We start from the raw sequence: 22,146 nt of genomic DNA on the forward strand, positions 1-22,146 counted from the left end.
GGTCACTGTGGGAATAATTGGGCAGATTTGTGCCAGCTTCAAAGCTCAGGGCCTGATTCATTAAAAAGGACCCTTTTCCAACTGTTTAAGCCATTTCTGGTCCATGTCTTAAAAATATCTGTATATATATATGTATATGTATATATGTATATGTATATATGTATATGTATATATGTGTGTATATGTATATATGTATATGTATATATGTGTGTATATGTATATATGTATATGTGTATATGTATATGTATATATATATATGTATATGTATATATGTATATGTGTATATATATGTATTTGTATGTATATATATAATTTATTTTATCAACTTTCCTCCTGACGATGCTGTCTGTGTTGAGCGCTCAGTGGATCTGCGCTCGACAGTGCAGCCTAAGCGGAGTAGTCGAACGCAGATTCACTGAGCGCAGGGCAAGCTAGCGAGACAGAAGTTAAGCTCTCCTTCCAACATGGCAAATTGAACCTCCCCCACCCTCATTCAGATCTGGCGTTTGGAACTATTTTGGTTTTCATGTGACATATGACCCTGAAGGTAAGCGCGTCATGGACTAAAGTAAAACAGTATGTTGGATGTGCCACGCAATGCTCAATTACATGGGTGGGAGCTAGTGTGTTAGCGCAGTTAGCTCGTTAAGGTGTTGGCTGTCCAGCCCCATGCACAGGTGATCTTCGGTAGCTCGTTAACGGAGATTTGCCGTGTTGTGGCGTTAACGTCATGTCAACGAGTGGGAACACAACAAATATGACTGCACATTTACACCGACATCATCCTAGTGCAAAGACAAGTGGAAGCAGAAAAAAAACAACAAGCACGCATGCTACAAACTTTACCCCAGTCATTTAGACAGCCGTTAGCACATGATTCTTCTTATGGGGACCTGATATGTTTAATATGCTGCTGAGAATATAGCCCAGAAGAAGCGGATAATATAGCTTTTATTTTGGAAAGAGACATTTCTCTGTAATAAACTCTCTTTTCCAAAGATGAGTGATTCCTCAATCAGATACAGGGCTCGCAAAGTCGCTAGCCGTAGGAAGGAAAAATATATGTCAATGCTTTTGCATTCTTTCAGAAATGTAGCTGGGTAATTATGTCATTGGCATCGGTGAGCCACTGTCAATATGTGACATATTGAAATCGCGTTTGAATTTGCTCTTGTTTTTTGCTTTCACTTTGCAATCGTGCGAACTGTGTATAGAGAGCGACAGCACTGATCTGTGAGTGATGATAATTTGCGCACCAATTCCTCTGACGTTGTCTTATCAATCGTTAGCTTACTATGCAAACATGACAAGTGAAATCTCCCGCAGCAAGCTTAAACATGTGAGAGGTTGATCGCGCAGAGAATCGCTGAGCGTTATGTGAGTGCGTGTGTAAAAGCAGCAGGATATATATTGTAGCGGGTCAGGGCTGTTCGGGGTTCTGTTTGTACAGTTATGTTTTGTTTATGTTGCTATAGTGACGGGTGACACCCTCTCGCTGCGACGGTGTGCCCTTCCGGGGTCAGAGGGCGCCCTCTGTGTTGTTGTTGTTGTTGCTATGCTGTTGCCTCGCTGAGCAGTTAGCTAGCGGTAGTGTTCTCCCTGGCTAGCTCACGGGAAGCAAGACCAAACGACACCTCCGTCTCCTCCTTGTCTGAACTCGCCACATTGGTGTCAGAAGTGGGATGATGGTGGCACCCCATGTTGTTCTGACCCGAGTGTTTTTTCCCCCGCCGGTCGTGACCAGCCGGTGCGCCAAAAGAAGGCACCTGGACATTTGCAGGACTTTGTGTGGGGTAATGGGGTCGTCGGGGACGACTGACCCCTTAGGTGGGGGCTATGTAGCGGGTCAGGGCTGTTCGCGGTTCTGTTTGTACAGTTATGTTTTGTTTATGTTGCTATAGTGACGGGTGACGCCCTCTCGCTGCGACGGTGTGTCCTTCCGGGGTCAGAGGGAGCCCTGTGTGTTGTTGTTGTTGTTGTTGCTGTGCTGTTGCCGCGCTGAGCAGTTAGCTAGCGGCAGTGTTCTTCTGCAGATGTCAATAAACGGCTGTGCTCCCTGGCTAGCTCACGGGAAGCAAGACCAAACGACACCTTCGTCTCCTCCTTGTCTGAGCTCGCCACAATATTTTAATTCTGCTGAGCCAAATAAGACAGGTCGGGGTGAAGAAGTGACAGCCAAAGAAAAGCTTACCACAAAACGGAAAAGTTATGACAAATCAGACGATAAGGCAAAAAGAAAGTGCAGCTTTATGGTTTCATGGACAAAAGAATTTCTGTGGCTGCAATATGACAAGCGAAATAACCAGGGCTGCACATAAGTGGTCCGCAGGTGCGCATTCGCTGTCAAAATAAAAAACGGGCACAAGATCAGAAGTTGCAATGCGTGTTTGCGTACATAAGATTTTCAGGAGGAGGACAGACATTTGTTTAGAACTCTTAAAGATGTCGAAGAAGCAAGCTCCTTTAAGCAATTACTGTGATGTTCCTCCACCTCCAAAGAAATGTCAGAAGGAGTCCGAACCACAAAAGAAGCACGTATTCTCGGAAAAGTAGTTGCAGGAGGTGAGCTGGCTTCAAACAAATGATGAACGCACAGAGATGTGGGGCGGAATGTGCCGTGAAAATTTAATAAATGACAAATTAAAAAGGCATGAACATTTTTTTTTGTATCAAAAAAATATCGAACCGAACCGTGAATTTTGTGTATTGTTGCACCCCTACTATATCTATATAGATATAGATATATATATAGATATATAGAGATATATATAGAGAGAGATATATAGAGATATATAGATAGATGGAAAGGTGAAAACAGAGTCGACAGGTACCAACAGTTTCTATAGTGTTTTATAATTTCAGGGATTACACAGTCAATACTACAGCTGCCAACAAAAGGGACTTAAATATGGTGTGTAATAACATGTTTTCCATACTGTATGTGTGGCAGCATTTCGCACACCATCGAGCATCTCCATGACAACTTCTCATAGTGCCATTTGCCACAGTAAACTGTTCAGAATAGTATGGAAGCTGTGCTTTAGATACAGTAGTATGCATTCAAAACACCAGTATATATAATATGAACTGAATTTATTCTGCAGCTAAAGCAAGCACCAATAAGCCACATCTACTCTGTTGGCTTCAAATTAAACAATTCTTTCTGAAAGACTGAAACGGTCTCCTTTTTAATATGCAAGAAAGGCAATGGCACTTTTATTCACCATTGTTCTTTTGAACCTGTGACACAGTTTCCTTCAGCACAATAGAAATGCTTTATTTTTAAAATACCCTTGGAGGCAGTTGGAGGTGGAAATTGCCCGCAGGTGTGCGTGCATATAAAATGGTAATGGGGACAGACAGACACAAAGCGCTGTTTGGGTGCTGTGCTCATGAAAGGCCAATCCACTGATTGAGCTGTCACATTCACAGATGCCGTAATAAAACTAAGCAGGGCAATTACTGTAGATGGAGAACGGTAGGTAGCAGAAGAAGAGGGGGTGGAAGGGTGTATGTGTGTGCGTGTTTAGGGGGGGGGGGTTAACAATATGTCCTCCCCTTGAATACCCCAACGGGAGACAACAAAACAAAGCAAATGTATCCGTCTGTAATAATGCTGGGGGGGAAAGGGGGCTTAACTAATGTAACAATTCTCCAACAAGCACAGGAATATCAGAGAATGCTAATAAAGCTTTCACCTTATCTGTGCAACTTTTTCTTTTATGCTGATGTCTGTCTAGGCGCATTGTGCTCCTTTGAAGGAAATGAAGGCACACAACTTCAAACACAAACCATTTACCAAGAAATGTTCAGCAAAAAACTGATCAAACCCAAGACTTTAAATTAATAGGGGGGGTAAAGGGCAGCAAGTGTGCTAAGATGATAATCAGGCAACTCTCCACAGTACTAAACTACTGCATTGCCATCTAGTGTACACAAAGGGGAATTGCATATGCAGGCAGGATAATGTAAATACAGAATAAGTGTTACGTGCATTAAATGGAACTTCTGGAGCTGAAATAAAAGAAGATTTTATTTAACACATTTATATGAAACAACAACTTGAAAACTGATCTTTTATAGAGGTGTGGGAAATGTTAAAAATCTACAATGGGCCATATGCCTGTGCATACCTTCAAGTCATTAGGCAGAAAAGAAACCAAATAAAAAATTGTTAATTTTAGTCATTACAAAATTAAATCAACATTTAAACCTGACGAGTCAATTAATTCTATTAATGATGGTATATATGGTAGTAAAGAAAATATAGCCAATACCTTTTTAAATGAACTTTGAGTTGTATTCTTTAAGGTTTTAATACTGCAAACAAACTATAAATCTGGCATGGACAATGCTTGAATGGTAATTATGAACAAGTTTATTAGAAGATTTGTCTCATCAATAAGAAACAAAATGGCCTGTGGAGATGAGCTGAATTGCTTCTGTTCTTTATTGGGAAACGTTAAGAAATCCTTACACTGTCACTCATAATTTGCTCTATTGTTTCTGGGCAGCAGGGTGACCAGCTTTTTTAAGCTCTCTTATCTATAAAAGGCTGTCCGTGGGGTACGGGCTCAGAGTCCTTGGCCTCCGGCAAATATGAGCTCGAGGGCAGCCTGGATGTCACCATCTGTGGCCTGTAGCGCCCTCAGCATCAGCTCCTCATCCTGAATCCCCATATCTCTGAGCTGCTGCATCTGGGACTGCCAGCGGCCCTAGCAAAACAAAAACATGTTCAAGGCCTAATCTTTTATCCACACATAGCCCTGTCTAAACAAGCTTGCAGCTGCACTACATACCTAAGCCAATACCCATTGAGGAAAATGGCAGTTATATTATTATTTTCTCCATAAACTGAACACATGTGGGATTTATTCAGTTAGTTCACCTGCAGAGCAGACATGTTGGTGGCTTGCAGAGCTTGCTGTAGTGCTTGGCTGAAAAGATCGTTACTGACTGGTGTCCCTGCTGGCATGGGGGCTATGCCACTGGAGGGGTCCGACTTAATCAAAGACAGGATGAGAAATAAAAGCAAGCAATGAGTGTTAGGAATAATGCTTTTGTAATTTTTTTTAATGTGTAACATTATAATCTTAAGTAAATTTTGCATAAATGTACTATTTTAAAGATTTAAGCATGTTTTTGAATATCTATCGCAAAATGGAAATAACCCTCACTTGGCTTGCCGTTGTCGGAGTGACAGCGCTGCTATCAGGAGTGCTAGCAAGGGCCAGTGCAGTTGCCAGCTCACTCTGTGTAATAGGTCTCGGTCCTGTTGCTCCACTATGGCTCAGGGACACTGGACGCATTCCTGCAGAGACTCCGCCTCTGTTAGAGGGGCCTGCTGGGCTACTCTGTCACACATATTTAGGCACACCAAGTGACGTTATGGCTATTAACAACATTAAACATCACACGGCATCAGTGTTTCTATACATGATCTTTGCAGTTTTGTATTGACTTACAGACTGGAATTCATCCTCATCATCTGACATGCCCTCAAACATGAAGCCTCCTGCCAAAAAACACAAAAAGCTTTGTCTGATTAATAACCTGGACATTCACTTAAAAGAAACACGCACAATATTATTAAAAGGAAGAAACAGCACAATGAATTTTAGATGATTTTGCAGTTGGAACTACTTTATCGATATGCTCCTCCTTCAGTTCAGTTATATTGCTTACCCGGCATATCGCTGTATGAACTGGCTGATACATTGCGAGAAGAGCTGGCACTGGACTGAGCGGGCATACTGCCTGCCACAGAATGCAGGACCAGGATGATGGCATTGACAAGGGCCGGATGTGAACTGATTAACCTATGAGAGACAGACAACCATCCACCGCACTGTACATGAATATTATGCGTCATAACAGAGCTGAAATCAGAGGAAAGCCATACTCACCCATCCAACATGTTGGGGTCTGTAAACTGTACAAAGAGATCTTTATCCTGGAGAACTCCTGAGTGTGGATTTAAGGAAATTGTTACTATTTGCATGGTACAACAAAACCCGCTTAAAGATGTTCATAAAACTCAGAATGACCTTACCTAGAGCAACTGGGTCTGACCTGAGTCCAGGTGTGGCTACAATAATCTGATCCAGAGACTCTTTGTTTGTCAGCATTTTATAGACCTATGAGAGGGGAAAAGACAATAAATATAGTAGCAGAAGAAGAAGTGGTGATGTAGCAGCAGTTACAGTAACAGCTGTGGTATTTACTAGTGTTTTCTTACGATAACATATGAAACTTCTGCCTCTCTGTTAGGGTTAGCTTTGTTTCTTTGATCGCAAACTCCTCAGAGACCATCAAGAGTTTAAGTAACCAAACTTGGCACAAGGGTGCATCTTAGGACCCTCGAGTTTATAATCGATATCAGAGATGATAAGATCATCCTGTTGCCTAACAACCAACTAGCAAACTAAAATGACTAAATTGTAGTATTATTCATGATATATTATGTCATCAAGTGTCTTGGCAGCCACCAAGCAATGAGCTAAAAAAACCCTGTTTTTAGCCACATGAAAGCATCTTATTGTTTTATTTTCATGCCAGTAACATCTCATTTATAGCCTCAAAAGTTGAATTATACATGTCTAGCAACCAGTTAGCAATTGGCTAAAATTACCCATTTTTAGCATATAATACTACTACTACTACTACTACTACAATAATAATAATAATAATAATAATAATAATAACAACAATAATAATAATGGATTGCATTTATATGGCGCTTTTCAAGGCACCCAAAGCGCTTTACAATTCCACTATTCATTCACTCTCAAATTCACACACTGGTGGAGGCAGACTGACAGAAGCGAGGCTGCCATATCGCACCATCGGCCCCTCTGGCCAACACCAGTAGGGTAGGGTAAAGTGTCTTGCCCAAGGACACAACAACCAGGACAGAGAGCCCGGGGATCGAACCGGCAACCTTCCAGTTATAGATGAGCTTGTTGGGAACAACATCTATTAAATCTACTGTAGATGTTATAGGTTAACATCTATTAACCTGATTTTTTTTGTTTCACTTTTCTCGTGGCAATGCAGTCTATCAGTATGCCAAAAAGTACAAACAGGCCAAGCAATACTGTAGCATGGGCAAGTACTAGTTGTTCAAATACAGTACATTATATAGAATGTAAATGACAAGTTGAGGATGATAGCAATGATGTTTGAGGGCCATAACACAGCACCCAAAGCATGTGAACTAACAAGTACGTCTGATTATATACATCTACAGGACCTACTGTATCATCTGACCTGACTTTTATGAGCTACACTATATGGACCAAAGAACTGGGGCAAACACTTCATAACTCTTTACTCCCTGAAAGGACTGAAAGGATATCACTAAAGCACTTCTGGATGGATGCAAACTGCATTTCGTTGCCCTGTACCTGTGCATGTGCAATGACAATAAAGTTGAATTCTATTCTATTCTATTCTATTCTAAAGGTCACTATAAGTAACGGTTGAACTTGTTTTTCTGAAGTGAATGGCTTCTGCCATATGTCAGGCCTGCTTAAAGAACAAGATTACTGGGTTTGGTCTCTGCCTGTGCAGCTTGGAAAAACCCCGAAACAATTCCAATGGATGTTAAACAACATCTCTTAAAAAAAAAAAAAAAGATTTATTCTGGGGTGTCAGAAAACTCATCATTAAGGGTACGGGGAGTTCATCAAATGCTGTCTTTATGGGGGAAAGATTTAATAATTGAATAAGGTGCCCCTGGAGCTCCAGTGGACCAAGGCCAAGCAGCTCTTGTAATGCATATGTGGCACACTTGTTTTGTTCATATAGTGCACTATCAATAGCAGTGACTTATTTATACCAGTTTATGTAGAATCCACCTAGTCCAGGGGTGCTCACACTTTTTCCGCATGTGAGCTACTTATAAAATGACCAAGTCAAAATGATCTACCCACTACAAAAATCCAAAACATATACTTATTTATAAATATATTGAGGATTCTTTATATCTACAATGTATATACATGCATAACCGCAATATCCAATATTTCACAACACAATTAACTATGTAAATTTTTTGTCATTACCTGAGTTTACTCTGATGACTTGCACTGAATTGAATCAGCCTGGGATGCATAGTCCGGACAGTAGCTGCTGACGGCCAGGTTTAAGAGAAAAAACCGAGAGCTAAAAATTGGAGTTAACTCGCTGACTAGCTTGTCAGTTTTACTACACTTCGCGCCGCTGTTTGCGCATGCGCAGCGACCTAAGCGTCAGAAAAAATCTGATGTCATCTGACTGGCTTCCCTGTATCAATCAAGTGACGGGATGGATGATAGGCTGGCATCTATTTTTTTAATGCCATGCGATCTACCAATACTACCTTTGCGATCGACTGGTCGATCGCGATCGACGTATTGAGCACCCCTGACCTAGTCCAATCTTTTTTTAAGCCAACATGCTGTAATGTTGCTGAGATTGAATGCTGCAAAGGCTGCAACAGTTAAACTCATTTATGTTTAAAGCAGCTCCTAGTGGCCTGGGGTCTGTTTATCCATAGCTCCGACATGCAACTAGGGTGATGCAATCAGAGGTAAACACCACTGAACAAAGATGTGACATCATCCAAAGGACAGTGGAGAAGATTCCAGCATGGTCAAGGACAAACGCTTATTTGTTTACTTATTTATGTATTTATTTTAGTTTAAGGCATGACAAAAATAAAATTTAGTGCCTGTGTCAAATAACTTTATGCAAGCTGTGAAGCCACATGGCCTAAAAAAAAAAAAAGAAAAATAAAGAGCTAAGCCAATGAATTATGAATGATTTTTGTTTTTCCATTCTTACAGCTGATTCATGTTTTCACTTGATAACTATTCCCTTAACTCAACACAAAACAACATTTCTTTTCTGGAACTACACTTCTGTCTGTTCAAGGCATGTAATCACTGTAAAAATAATAATAATAATAATAAAAAAAAAAGCACAAGAAGCAGCTGTGAAACCACCACAAAATATTTCCAGCTGAGTGGTTCATATTTAGGGCCAACTGTTTTAAGCATACTTGTCATTAATGGAAGAGTACAATGTCTTTCAAAAACACAAAATGTCAACACTTGTGTACTTTTCTCTGAAAGATGAACTACCTTGTCTAATGGCAGGGCTCTGGAAAGTAAAGAAGCTAATGATAGAAAGTAAAGAAGCTAATGATAGAAAGTAAAGAAGCTAATGATAGCTTCAGGACAAGACATGAGACTCAAAGTGACCTTCAGTGGTCCCATTCTACTGCATGCGTCAGTTGCAGGTGCTGAAATGAGTTTCTTATTCCGGTACTTTACTTCAAATAGAGTTAACACATCATGGACTAACACTGGAAAACCAATGTTAATTTTAAAAGTCATTAACTAATCTAATATACTGTGCATAACAGCATTCACGCCTTGCTGAAACAGCAGCTTGTTTACACATTTGCCTAACAAGCAAAAGATCTCTGATTCTTCTTTTCCTCAAACAAAATTTAGATATTAGCCAAAATGGTTGTTGTGGAGAGAGAGAAATCTCATAAGAAGTGAATGAAGAATCAAGTTCTTTTTAACACTCACTAAACATTAGCTGAAATCCTAAGCAGCTCAGTTACCGTCAGTGTGTTTCCTCTCCTCTACTCACCGAGTCCCTGTAGGCCGAGCTGAGAGAATGAAGAGCAGCATGAAACACCCTGAACTCCCTTGCTGCAGTTACCCTGTTTACTGGCTCTGGAAAATACAAACACACATTCAGATTCACACGTTCAATGTCATTTACAGCTTAAACACAGTTTTAAGCTTAAATGATGCATACACACAGACCTGGACTACTCTCTGGCTCTGGCCACGTCTTTTTGAGGATGTGTAAGGTGGATCCTGGTTGAATCCCACAGGCATCCAGTGTAAGGTCATCTTTAAGTTTGCGTCCACAGTGGACCAACTCTGGTAAACACACAGAAGAGTGGTGAGATTTTCACATAGAGACATGCACAGATTTCACTGACAGCTAAAGGATGATGAACAATAAGCATGCACTTCATGCTGTATGTCAAGGTCTCATATCAACCCAAGTTTAACAGTGGAGGTTTTTGGGTGTACCTATTAGTTCAGGGTCTGGGATGGAGTCTGGGAACTGAGCTGCAACAAGCTGTTTCAGGGTGGCGACCCTGTATCCTCCAGGTGGAACATCACCTGGCATCATCTCCGGGAAGTGGAAGGTAGATTTGGGCTGATCAACCAGCTTCAAAGACAGATTCCATTCTGACGAGGCCATCTCTTCCTGTTTAATAACCCTACACACCTGCAATTAGTCCACAGAACACAAGCTTAACACAGTAGGGTAGACCACAACATATACACTGTTAGCTAACAGTATAATATTACACTTCACTCTGCTTCAGTGTGAAGATAAGGCAGGTCTTTTTGACACAAAATAAACCTCAGACCCATGATCCACAGGAGGAACTCACGACAAAATGCGCTATTACCTGACGATTACCTTTTCTACGAGGTTGTAATGAATCACGTTACCACTCGACCCGGTTAGCTGCCTAGCGTTTGCTCACGAAGCATGCCGAATTTTCTAAATTAAACTTTTCATGCCGTTTAGTTTGGGTGATTTAAAACATTTTTTTTAAATAACTGAGCCTTACAGAACTAAGAATAAAACTAAAACTCTATACGAATAACTGCACACTCACCCTTTTGTTGTTGACACTGAATTCACTTCCTGGTTTTAGTCACGTGTCTAGGTTGCGTTTACGTCCACTGTCCAAACGAAGGAGTTTTCACTTTTCTGTGATATTCATAGATAGATATATTTTCGAATATTTGTGATGACTCTTTAATACACACACACACACACACACACACACACACACACACACACACACACACACACACACACACACACACACACACAAATGAAAAATAAATGCTAATCCAACTTAGCTCTCGGTCAGACTGTTACATCAGTATCTCTATCCCACGTCATCTGTGGGAACACCACATAGAATGACTTTCATATCCTACCTGTCCAAGATGGAATCAGTCCAAAATTCCCCAGCCCTCAACTGATAAACCTTTTGTAAACCACTTTTTTAAAACTACCTTGATCGCTGTAGTAGGGATTCACTTAATACCAAAATGGGCTTTCATGCTCTGAAATCAGTATTCAGAGAATGGGCATCAGTTTACTGATATGGAGATTACTAATGACAGAGATTATTAATGACTTTGTGTTAACAGCTGTGGATAGATTATATTTTATATTATATTTTCTTTGTTTTCTGATGATGCTGACTTAACTATATTGGACTGACTGTCCAATAAAGTGCATGCAGTATATACTGCACTGAATGGTTAATTAGTCCACTTTTACATGCAGTATTGAAAGAAGGTTTTACACAGAAACATGTAAAACTCTGAATATTGTTTCCAGGTGTGAGGAAAGTGTTTTGAGAGCCTTGCTGAGGGAACTGGTAGTGTTACCAATTGGAATAAACAAACATGCAAATATTCTAATATAAGGAATCATTAATATGTAAATTCATCGGTCACTATCTATGTCTGTTGCATAAAGCAGATTAATAATGACATTCTTCCATATCACAAAATCAACATCAACAAAGCAAATAAAACAACATCTCACAAAACAGGGATGGGCTATGGGCTATTATCACAAAGGTAAACAATACTATGAATAATAGATTATATTAAATGAGCCAATTATTTTCTAGAAATCTTGATTTGATTGGTTAACATGTGCTACAACATTTAAAAGACTAGTCTGAATTACCAATAAACCGCTAGACAAGTGTAAGTGGCCACTTTGAATGAGCAATAAGTGCCCTTGGGTAGCTAATCAATTACTTTAGATGAGCAATTAACGAGTAAACATTTGTGAAAAACATAATTGACAGGAAATATGTCAGCCTGTTTCTCTGTAGCTGTACCTATCCATTACTAATCTGTCACTGAAGGAAAAGGAAGGGGGAAAGAAAATTTTTAACATGCTTTTTAAAGTTCATAAAATCAGGATTGTATTATAATGCAAATCAAATTTCGGGGAATAACTGGGAAAAAAAAGTCCTACTGCTGCTAATACCATTAAATTATACACTTCTGTAATCACCTTGTTATCACCAGTTCTGCAATCATTGATAGACTTTATCAAAAAATTATACCCTTTATACAAAAAAACAACCTTTATGTATTATCCCTTGCATTGCTTGTATTTGCTGCTAATATCCTACCAAATGACAATGTGCACAACTATCGACACATTCTCAGCTTTCTTTCACTCCAGTTTCCCTCATTGTTTAGCAGCTCTTAGGTGTCTGTGTGGGTCTGGCCTCTGTAGAAATTTCTTTCTGTCTTATTTTGCTTGTTGTTTCTAAAGTTTTGTGTTTAGGTTTGCTTACACTCCTGTCTCATTGTCTTTATTTTTTATCATCTGTGTGCTTACTCTGCTTTGTCCACTTCTCTTGGTTACCCTTATGTATATTAAAGTCTACTGTCTTCTCCTCAGCCTTTATCACCATGCATGTTTATCCTTCTAGTGTGTTTCCCACTCTTATTCTTGCATGTTTGTGGACTTTTTTCATTTCTGAATTGGATCGAAGCAACAAACAAAACATTACCTTTAGTAGCGAATGAGATCCATTCGCTACTAAAGGTGCGTTTTGTGTGTGTTTACTTTGCCTGCCTTCTCAGTCTGCATCTAGGCCCCAATTTCAAGCTTTTTGACAAATAATTTTGTTTTCTCCTGAAGGGTATACTATAAATGTATTTCAACACAACCAAGCTTTCTTTGCCGTAGCTGGCTCGACAAAATTCAAAACCCAGCTGGATATGATGGGTATCATGACAGCGGTTATCAACTTTCTCAGTTAAGCTAGGCTTTTTGCTTCAGGCTCTGTGCTTGCTCACAAGAAAAAGTGCATTTCATGGGTTGCATAACTCTTCTTTCACACAAAATGATCCTTATGAGCGCTGACTGCTCCAATAAGAGACATTAGCAGATGATGATGATAAAATTGTGATGAAAAATCAATAAAGAACATCTAAAATATAACAGTAAAATGCAATCATGTTGCAAATGAGACAAAAGATTAATACTGTATAAAATAGTTTATCTTGGGCTTTAACAATTTAACAATTTACATGAAGAGTGGTAAACATTTAATTCCAGTTTAAAAAAAAAATATATATATATATATATATGTATATTTATCACTGAGCGCACTCTAAATACCACTATATTTTTTCTTTTTTTTTACATCTGCACATTAGAGCTCTGAAATGTCAAACTTTAATCAATTTAAAGATACATTTTTACCATCCCATAGCCCATAACTTTAGTTTGTCAGCAGATCAAAGTGAAATTAATTTGCCAAGCCATTAATATCACTTTGTAGCACACCCCTCTGTTATTGTGTTGTTTTGTTCTGAATGTTGTGTTTTATGAAATACAGCAATGCTGTATGTGGAAAGAAAAGTCGATGACTGCATGTGGGGAAAAAAAGTGTGCCAAATAATGCTTAATTTATGGCACCATGATTGTGTCCATTTCCATATGTATTTGGCTATGGAGAAGGGTTTTCAATCAACCTAAAAGTGCTCCAGTGCAGTCCTCCACAATCTCAACTGCAGATTGCTGGATGTGGGTAGTGCTGTGTATAGGTCGAATGCTGACCAGAACAGGGAAAAGAAAAAGAAGAAAACAGCAGAATCCACCAAGAATGGAAGAAGCACAAAAAGCCCATCAAAGATATTACAAATAATTGAACATTGTATGAATATTGCAGACAGTGGCTGCAGTGGACAGTTTCCATTATTTTTATTTCGTTTTTGTCTCTGTGGCTGGCTGATGGACCAAGAACAGCACAAGCAAGAGTATCATACTTTTGACACAACCCCTATCTGACAACAGACACTGTTTGTAGCACTTCACAGACTGCCACAGATGTCCAGTGCACTAGCACTGCTGAACCATAATTTCCTGTTTAGGCGGCACATGGATGGTGCCAGTGTGTGGGGGGCTTTTTTCAGTGGCGTTGTTTTGAAATTGCAACCAAATTGCAAGCATCCAAAAATGATTTACAATAATTTGTGTTATCCCCGGGTGAAAACAAAAATTTGCCAAGCACAATACAATTCATTCTTTCGTTATTTGTGTGTGTGTGTGTTTTTATTTTATTTATTTATTAACCTATTAATTAAAAAAATGTACATTTTACCACATTAGGGCCACCATACCTTTTAGGACCATACGATCTGCACACACTTGGACTTGGAAGTACTCAGTCAAACCATGTATTTATCCTGAAATACTGTAACGTGGCAAGAAAAGTCGATGAGTTCACGGAAAAAAGGTACGACACTAAATGGTTAACTGGGGGATGGGGGTCAGCATGACATCACTGCTGGACGAAGCAGCAAGGAGTGGTTTCTGTGAAGAGCTCCCCGTCCCAAATCAATGGAACATACCCAAACACTCAGGAAAAACGCCCTCTAGTTTTATCCAGCGTCAAAACAAAGTGTTATAGCCGTGCTTTGCTCTAAGAGGAATGAACTGCTCTGGAAAATCACACCGCCAGCGCTGAACAGAGAAAAGAGTCGCCTCCGCTGGAGGGTTGGTGGTTTTCAAGTTTCTCCCTCTTGTCATGGTAAGCATTTATACATAGTGTTTGGGGGCAAAAGCACCAGCTAACCGGCATGTTTTGTTTGTATCATAGTGAAAAAGCTAACGGGAAACTTAGGTTATTTTAAAAGACGAGCAACAGCTGGGGAGAAGGGAAACTCCACGAAGTCGGACCAGGGAGGCGCTATGGCTGACTTAAACAGGCTTAGTCTGCTCTGTTCACCGGGTCTAGAGACACGTCTGGTACAGATGTTTGTAGCTTACCTTTTAAACAAGTCGTGGGCCTACTAAGCTAGACCGTATACTCTATCAAAAATGGAGCTAAAAAGCTCATATTTATGAATTAAACGGACTGCGCCCTCGTTTGATCGAAAGTGAGCATTGCATTTAACGGTAGTTCCAAATAAAGTAACATTCATAAAGAAGCTGCTTACTACTGCAATATCTTCCTCCAGTTTCCTCATATTTTCTTTCTTTGTGTTTTTGATTGAGCTGTGGCGATGGAGGCCCGTGTTATATTACCGTTACTAGATTCAAACAAACTACATGTGGGGTAAATAGTACCCTGGTAGTACTAAAAAGTCCTACCAGACTGATAATTTGATATATCTAACCTAAAATCACACAAACAAGCTATGCAGGCTAAAGGTTTGAATATTAAGAACACATATACTTTATTTACTTTGAATACAGTTTAACACCCCTGTTATAAATTTAAATAAAGGCTAAAGTTTTTTTGTGCGAGGTCTCTTTACACTCAAATATTTCCTCCATTAACTGTTATAACTGTTAACTGCTGTTTCAGCCGCTGTTCTGCTTCAGTACAGATCTCTTATGTGATTTTTATGAGACTTGTATGTGTTTACTTTTGTAAACTAGAACCAAATCAGACAAATCAAATCTCAATATGCGGGGGATAAAAATGCTTGCACGCATAAAGTGGCAAACCAGGTTATCCTAGATTACATTGGTCACCAATCTGTACTCTAAGACAGATTGGGGCTTCATATTTCTACCATAGAAAGACAAGGCTTTCTCCTAATCTTTGCTTCTTAATGCAAAACTTGAAGGATAAGTTTTTCTCTAGAGTGAACTTCTTGGATGTCACAGCAGGATGACAGTCAGGAAAGTGAGGTTGCAATAAAATAATTTCCCCCAGGGATCAATAAAGTATTCTGATTCTGATTCTGAAGTCGGCATATTTGCTCTTTAAAGAAAACAAGCTTAGAAGGTTGGAAGCCACAGGAATGGTACAAAGAGGATGTTGCCTGCCGTCATCCTGCAATTGTCACTTGATTGTGCAGCTGCGCTTAGCAGGCAGGTAGATCTACCCGTGGGAAGCAGGAGGATGTAGAATTTATCATTCAGGATATTTCTCTCTGAAAACTGATCACTGAAAAAAAAGCAAAGAGCTGGCTAGGGGATGAGCTTATTTAGTCTTTTTTACAGGTGCGCTACCTTCTTTTAGTTCTTGTTTTGCTTCCCCATGCCAATCCACATGCAGCATATATCAAGAATGCCATAAGATAAAAGTTTCTCTAAACTTTGCAGATTACCAAGAGCCAAATATCGATTCATACAGATGTATACCCCTGCCTCATAGCCGTCACTAAATTACATGTTGAACACTAGTATGAGACTCAAGGTGGCGCTGTAGTGAAAACTAAATTCGGCATTCAGTAGTAAAAGTCAAACTTTTATACAGCTCCTTAGCCATAAGCCCTTTTTTTAAAGTTTAAGATATGCTTTTCAGTTTGATGAGCGAATTATATGTTATATTATACTTTTATTAGGTAATGCTGTAAATGATTTGACTAAAGGAATCCAGTCATTCCTAAGAGGACTCAGGTAAAATCTAGTTATGCCTCTATATAAATTTCAGGGGCTCTGTTTTTGTCTTTAAGGTTAAAAAAATGTCAGTATTGTGAGTAAGGTGAATGATGGTCCAGATGATTTGAGGAGCTTGGTAACGATGCTTTATGCCAATCAGACATTTCAGTCAGAAAGGTGAGTCAAGATTTAATATCTTGGATTCAAGAGTGTAGTAGTAAAGAAAGAGGACCACTATAACTGAGATTACTTGAAAGAATAGGGTGATGGTACAATGAGCAGGGCAAAATTGTTCATCTTAATGTTCTGTGACATCTCAAGAATCATTTCCCTTTCCCCTGACCTCAATAAGAACTTTAATAGTCCTTAACATATAGTGTCAAAATGATATAAAAGGGCAATTATGACTCAAAAGCTTACAACTAATCACTAAGAGAAATTTGAGCTTTTTTTTTTGCTGTCAAGCAAGCTTTTGAACCCCTTTCTTTTTTTCATTTATATGGTCTTATGACAGTGCTGTCAATTAACTATTATAATACCATGAAAATAATTTAAATGTCAAAACCTGAATAAAAAGCTGGCAGTACTTTTTATATATTGATGTAAGATGGTAATGGATAATATTCAACTGCAACTTCCTACAGTTAAGCTTTATTGTATTCTTATATAAAGTTTGTGACATGCAAGTTTAGTTAACGAAATCTTAAATTGAAAAAGGAAAGAAACAAAAGCTGGTAAGGAGTCAGCAATGTGACTCATTCAGTAAAATCTGTTTGATGGCTTCCTGATGTCTGGGCTGCACAGACTGAGTCAGACTGTGGTTTGGTGTGTTGGCAGACTACAGTTCATGCTACCATTAGGAATATATTTAGGTAAAGCTGGAAAAATGCTGGCTACAATACACATCTGCTCTTTTATTCAATGAATATTTATTCTCATTGTTGAGTCTCGCTGCTGTGAAGAATTCAGTGTCTCTAAGGTTAGAAAAATTCACATTGTGATACAGAAAGTCTGGAGTGGAGAGCAGAGCTGTTGTGGAAAATGCGATGAAACGGCACTCCGGCCCACATCCTCTCTGCTGAAGCCATAAATGGAAACTCATGGAAAAAGCTTTGGCTAAGCCATGAGGTGGAGCTACATGATGAAATGATTCATAGCACTAAAACAAAACATTTGATCCATCAGCTGTTTTCCCATTTTGAAATGTGTTTGCACATGCAAAACATAACGCAAAATTTCCAGAACTTGTAGACTTGTATGATCCACCAGAAACTTTTATCACTTGTGGTGAGTGGTAGGGCGTTGCCCAGCTTAAAGTCATACCTGGATTTTCAGGGTTTTCATCAAAGCAGTGAATCACACTCAGTGATTGCTATAAATCCTGGATAATCCTCATTCATGTGGTATAAAAGAAAAAAACAAAGCCCTGAGCTAATTTTCTGTGTTTTCAAAGAAGTTGCATCGAGGTAGGACTACCCGGATGTGGCAAAAGCAGTGATTATATTGGTCAGTAATTATCTAGATTATTTAAATACACCAACGTTAACTTTAAAGGGTGTCTTTTTACAAGTGATTTATTCGATCTTTAAAAACTTTGGAGTGAACTTTTAATGAAAAAAGCAAGGGATACTGCGGGAAACAGAGTCATTTGGCCCCTGCCAGCCCACAGTCTCTACTGGGATGTCAGCGGGTGCAGAAAGGGGCAACAAAAGGCAGATTCGCATTGCTCAGGAGAGCTACACGATAGCCAGAGAGAAAGAGATGGAAAGCTGAGGTCAACAACTGATGCTGTGGTCGTACGCCTCCAAAACCAGACCAAATGAGAGACCATGGGAGACGAAAGCAGCTGCAGGCAACCGTTAAGGATCCTTCCACAGTTTCACCTACAGAAGCCTTTTATGACTTTTGCTCCTTCTACCTAGATGTTTTTAACTCGAAGCAATGGGAGTTATCTACAGAATGTACAGTTGTGGTTAGAAGTTTACGTATACTTATCATGGGCATACATTTTTTTAAGTAATTAAAGATGCATGCTGTGCAATCATTTCACTCTGGAAAAAGAATTGGTTCAACAAAATCATTAAAAGCCCCAAATAACCCTTATATTCATGCCCATGATAAGCACATGTCAACTTCTGACCACAAACATATATGAAAAGTTCAGTTTTCCTTGTCCAATTAAGTTATATTTTTTAAATAATTGACCGTTTTTTGTTATTAACATTGTTAACAATGTGAGAATTACTCACGCATGTAGTATTATAATCCACAAAATACCAGTTTCCTTTCTGCTTTAATAGCCAAAATATTGTTCATCAATATTGTTTATCTCAAGAAAGCATTACCTAGAGATTGTGTGTACAATAGTTGCAAAATGTAACAAAAAATGTAACAAAGTGGTGCTTTCTAACTTGTGTGTTTTTTACACTGTTTTACACCACTAGTTCATATTCTGTGGTTGTATCACAGTGACTTTCTTTCTTTGGGGAAAAAACAATAGTCTTCAGTTTTATCCAAGATGCAAAATCAGGCCTTTGTCTCAGCAAATACAGATACAAATAATGACCTTTACCAATCTAGCTGAGATAAGTATCTTATAAATATTTCATGCATAGGAGAGTGGAGGTAGACAAGGAGGAGATAGTTTTGTCTGGCTGTACTTAGTCCTCACAAAGTGTTTCCCTCTGGGGAGTGGAGAAAATGATTTGGCTGCTTCCTGTCAACTTTGAAAGTCCCCATTTGTCATCACAGCTTTACTCTCTCTGAAAAGAAAGAAGCTTTCAGCAGGCCAGAGAAAGGACTGTCTTAGTCACCTTCACGTGTAACTTGGTTTGTCAGTAAAGTTTGTAAATGACAAAATTAATTTGAGATTTTCATATAGCACATATTGTCTTCTCATCTCAAATTCTCTCCACTTGGGAGAACAAGTTAAAGAACGCCAAGACACATTAGTATAAGGCAACCCGTCTGGTTTCAGTAATCCTCCAATCAGCTCATCACCTTATGTTGCTATACTATTGTGTCCTTGTTATAAAAATCTCGGGGCTCCTCATATGTCTGTGTTTTTTCCTCCGCAGCGCTGTGTCTGAAGAAGTTGACCTGCACTTTGAATCCATCCTGAAAGACCATGCTGTCCCTCCTGCTGTCCGCAGTGCTGGCTGTCCAAGCGATGGGTGGGTGTTGCTGCTCCCTCTGCCCTGCTATTAGATTTGAGTGGCTGCGGTGGGAAATGTCATCGCTTGTTAAACAATACACCCTGCAGGGCCTATTAGTCTTTTGCCTTCAAAAGCTTCACTGGGAAAAAACAACCATTCAAATGAGGCTACTCCCAAAAAATAATGTGCCAATAGTTTAAAAGTTATAAACTGTCCCTGTTTAAACCCACATCAACTGAAATGAGTTGTCAGAGAGCAAATTCCTATTTAAACAGATGTCTGGCTAAAGGAGAAAAGGGATATTTTTCAAAGTAATTCTTTTGAGTTTAGTTTTAAAGGGTTACAACTTCATCATATGAGGATGTTTTGTATTTTCTTTATAATTCAGCTTGTAAAAGAGAACAGCTTTGACCTTTTCCAAGCATGTGAGGAGTGGCGAGAGCTCTGGGCATAGGTAAGGTGCGCTGTGAAAAATGCTAGAAGTTGAGTTTTCCTGCCTTGACTCAAGAAGGGTGATGAGGAAGTCATCGTATTATATTTATAACACCGGGAAGCAGGGTGCTGGTGGTTGATGTTGCAACTGAGGATGCATGACTCGCATACTCAAAAGTTTCACTTCAGTAGAAATGACGCTCAAAGAAAACTTGTCATCATAAAAAAGAAACAAATAGCCTGGGCTGACGTGATGGCATCTCATGACAGTAAATAAAAGAAGGGAATGGCATATGCCGAAAGAAGTATCAACAGTGCATATATTTCAACATCAGCCCTTTCTCAGTTGGTGTGTGGCTGATGCCATGTAAATTTAAATCTCATATTGAGTACCATTCTTCTATATTAATATATAGCCTGAAGAAGAAGGACAAAATCAGTTCGCAAATCCTCAAAGTTCACAAAGAACTTTTATCGTCCAAAACGCCATCATTTAAAGAGCTTTTTTTGCCTTTTCTGCTCTCCGGTTGAGCTGACACAACCTCCTATCGGCCATCAGTGGCACATTACAATTTTGACTCAGTGGACCTAAGTGTCTTCAGTGGTTCATTAGGGACCCATTCTCTCCCAGCACAAATGGGCCTGCGGCCTGCTCATTACTGGCTGTGTAGCATCCACTGCCTAACTCGCTTCCCTCAGTGGGAGGGAAGAGGAGGAGGTGTCAGGGACTGATGGAGCTCTTTAACTCACGGGTAATGGGCTATATTGTAGCTCACACAATGATTCACTTTCTGCTAACTGGAGCACTAAGTGAATTAGTTGGAGTCTAGTTTGATACTACAGTCTGCCTATGTAACACCGTATCATATTACAAAAGTCTCATATTTTGTGGACATTATTTAAACTATTATTATCACCACTTCCTGTAGCTTTAGAGAGCTTCTGCTGGCACACACAGAAACCTACAGACTTGTGCATTTAACTGAGCATCTATTTATATGTGTGGACGGCTGTGCTGATATGATCCAGGGTCTCCGAGGTCTCTAACTCCCTCGCTGGGATTACTTGCTGTAATCTTTGTTGTACTCAACCATGTCATTTCTTGATAATTCCTGCAAGTTCCCATATCAGCAGACGTGATTTTACTTTGTGGGCTTTGCCAAAACACTTTGTGAGAATGGTATGTTTTGGGGTAAAAAAAAAGAAAAAGAAATAAGGCATATGACAGCACTGTCATCCCAGCATAGTAACTTTGTCTCTGTAGCTCCCAGCTGTATCCTGACTCAGGAGTCAGATGATGGATTATTCTCAGTAAAATCTCTCCCTGATGTTACTCATACAGCACTGCACAGCTGTTGCCTCCAGAGCTAGGATGAGCCTTGTCTGTAGGTGGATGTTGTTTTTCTCTATTTAGGAAGCAGGAGAGAGAAAAGATTGCCACCCTGCTCAGAATTGGCTTTGACCCCTGACCTTAAGTGTTACTTAATTTTTTTTAACACACTCATTATAACGTATTGTGGTTACAGGTGTCTGCAAAATGCAAAATAAATTGCAGATCTGTGTACAGTAATGCCTGAGCCACAACAGTTAGCTGAGTACAGTAACAGTCTTGGCTTGCAGCACACAGCAGTGTCAGCCTGTTGCAGAGCTAACAGGGGGCTGTCTAGCTAATTGCTTGTTGTTGTCATACTCTGTGTTCAGTTAGCACAGTCACTAGGCTGCCAGAGCTCGCTGTGGGCAGCTCTTAGAAACCAAACAATGAAAGAGAATCGCATCCATGCAAATGTAGAATTGAAAACCAGACACGATTTTTACTCTCAGTGATGGCAACTGTAAGGTAATTCAAATTAACTAGCATAATTGGATAGATTGCATCTAGTAAAGTAGTCGCCAGGCACAGATTATGGCAGGGCCCCAGAGCGTGAAAATAGCCCGCTCATGCCTTCATCTCTAGTGTACTTTTTAAAGGTCTGCTAACTATGAATACCCTCTTCCTTCCCTCCTTTTCTCTTCACAGCAATTGATTCTGCAGAGAGGGGACACTTTAGCCTGTGCACAAATTCAATTTAGGGTTATTACCCTG

General features: G+C 39.5%; 2 protein-coding genes across 4 annotated transcripts in view; one reads left to right on the forward strand and one right to left on the reverse strand.

Annotated features, from left to right (window-relative positions):
* Positions 1-4,015: 4,015 nt before the first annotated feature.
* On the reverse strand, positions 4,016-10,771 carry ubl7b (ubiquitin-like 7b (bone marrow stromal cell-derived)). Of its 3 annotated transcripts, none has more exons than XM_014410453.2 (11): positions 10,703-10,771; positions 10,101-10,302; positions 9,825-9,944; positions 9,646-9,731; positions 6,053-6,137; positions 5,907-5,964; positions 5,686-5,819; positions 5,466-5,515; positions 5,178-5,354; positions 4,889-5,002; positions 4,016-4,715 (listed from the first exon to the last, which is right to left on the reverse strand). In XM_014410453.2, exons 2-11 carry the CDS (start codon positions 10,273-10,275, stop codon positions 4,575-4,577), a joined length of 1,140 nt encoding a protein of 379 aa, XP_014265939.1. In that variant the 5' UTR covers positions 10,276-10,302; positions 10,703-10,771; the 3' UTR covers positions 4,016-4,574. The 3 variants fall into 3 exon arrangements, with proteins under 3 accessions (XP_014265939.1, XP_004539681.1, XP_004539682.1); XM_004539624.5 differs by lacking the exon at positions 10,703-10,771 and adding an exon at positions 10,501-10,679; XM_004539625.5 differs by lacking the exon at positions 10,703-10,771 and adding an exon at positions 10,490-10,679.
* A 3,635-nt stretch (positions 10,772-14,406) lies between these two features.
* Positions 14,407-22,146, forward strand: part of cd276 (CD276 molecule) — a 71,565-nt gene continuing 63,825 nt past the window's right edge. Inside the window, exons 1-2 of the mRNA XM_004539623.2 lie at positions 14,407-14,671; positions 19,554-19,649. Coding sequence (XP_004539680.1) covers positions 19,604-19,649 — 46 coding nt within the window. The 5' untranslated portion in view covers positions 14,407-14,671; positions 19,554-19,603. The remainder of the gene's footprint in view (positions 14,672-19,553; positions 19,650-22,146) is intronic.

Source organism: Maylandia zebra, linkage group LG1 (genome assembly GCF_041146795.1).
Source record: "Maylandia zebra isolate NMK-2024a linkage group LG1, Mzebra_GT3a, whole genome shotgun sequence".
Taxonomy (NCBI): Eukaryota; Metazoa; Chordata; class Actinopteri; order Cichliformes; family Cichlidae; genus Maylandia; species Maylandia zebra.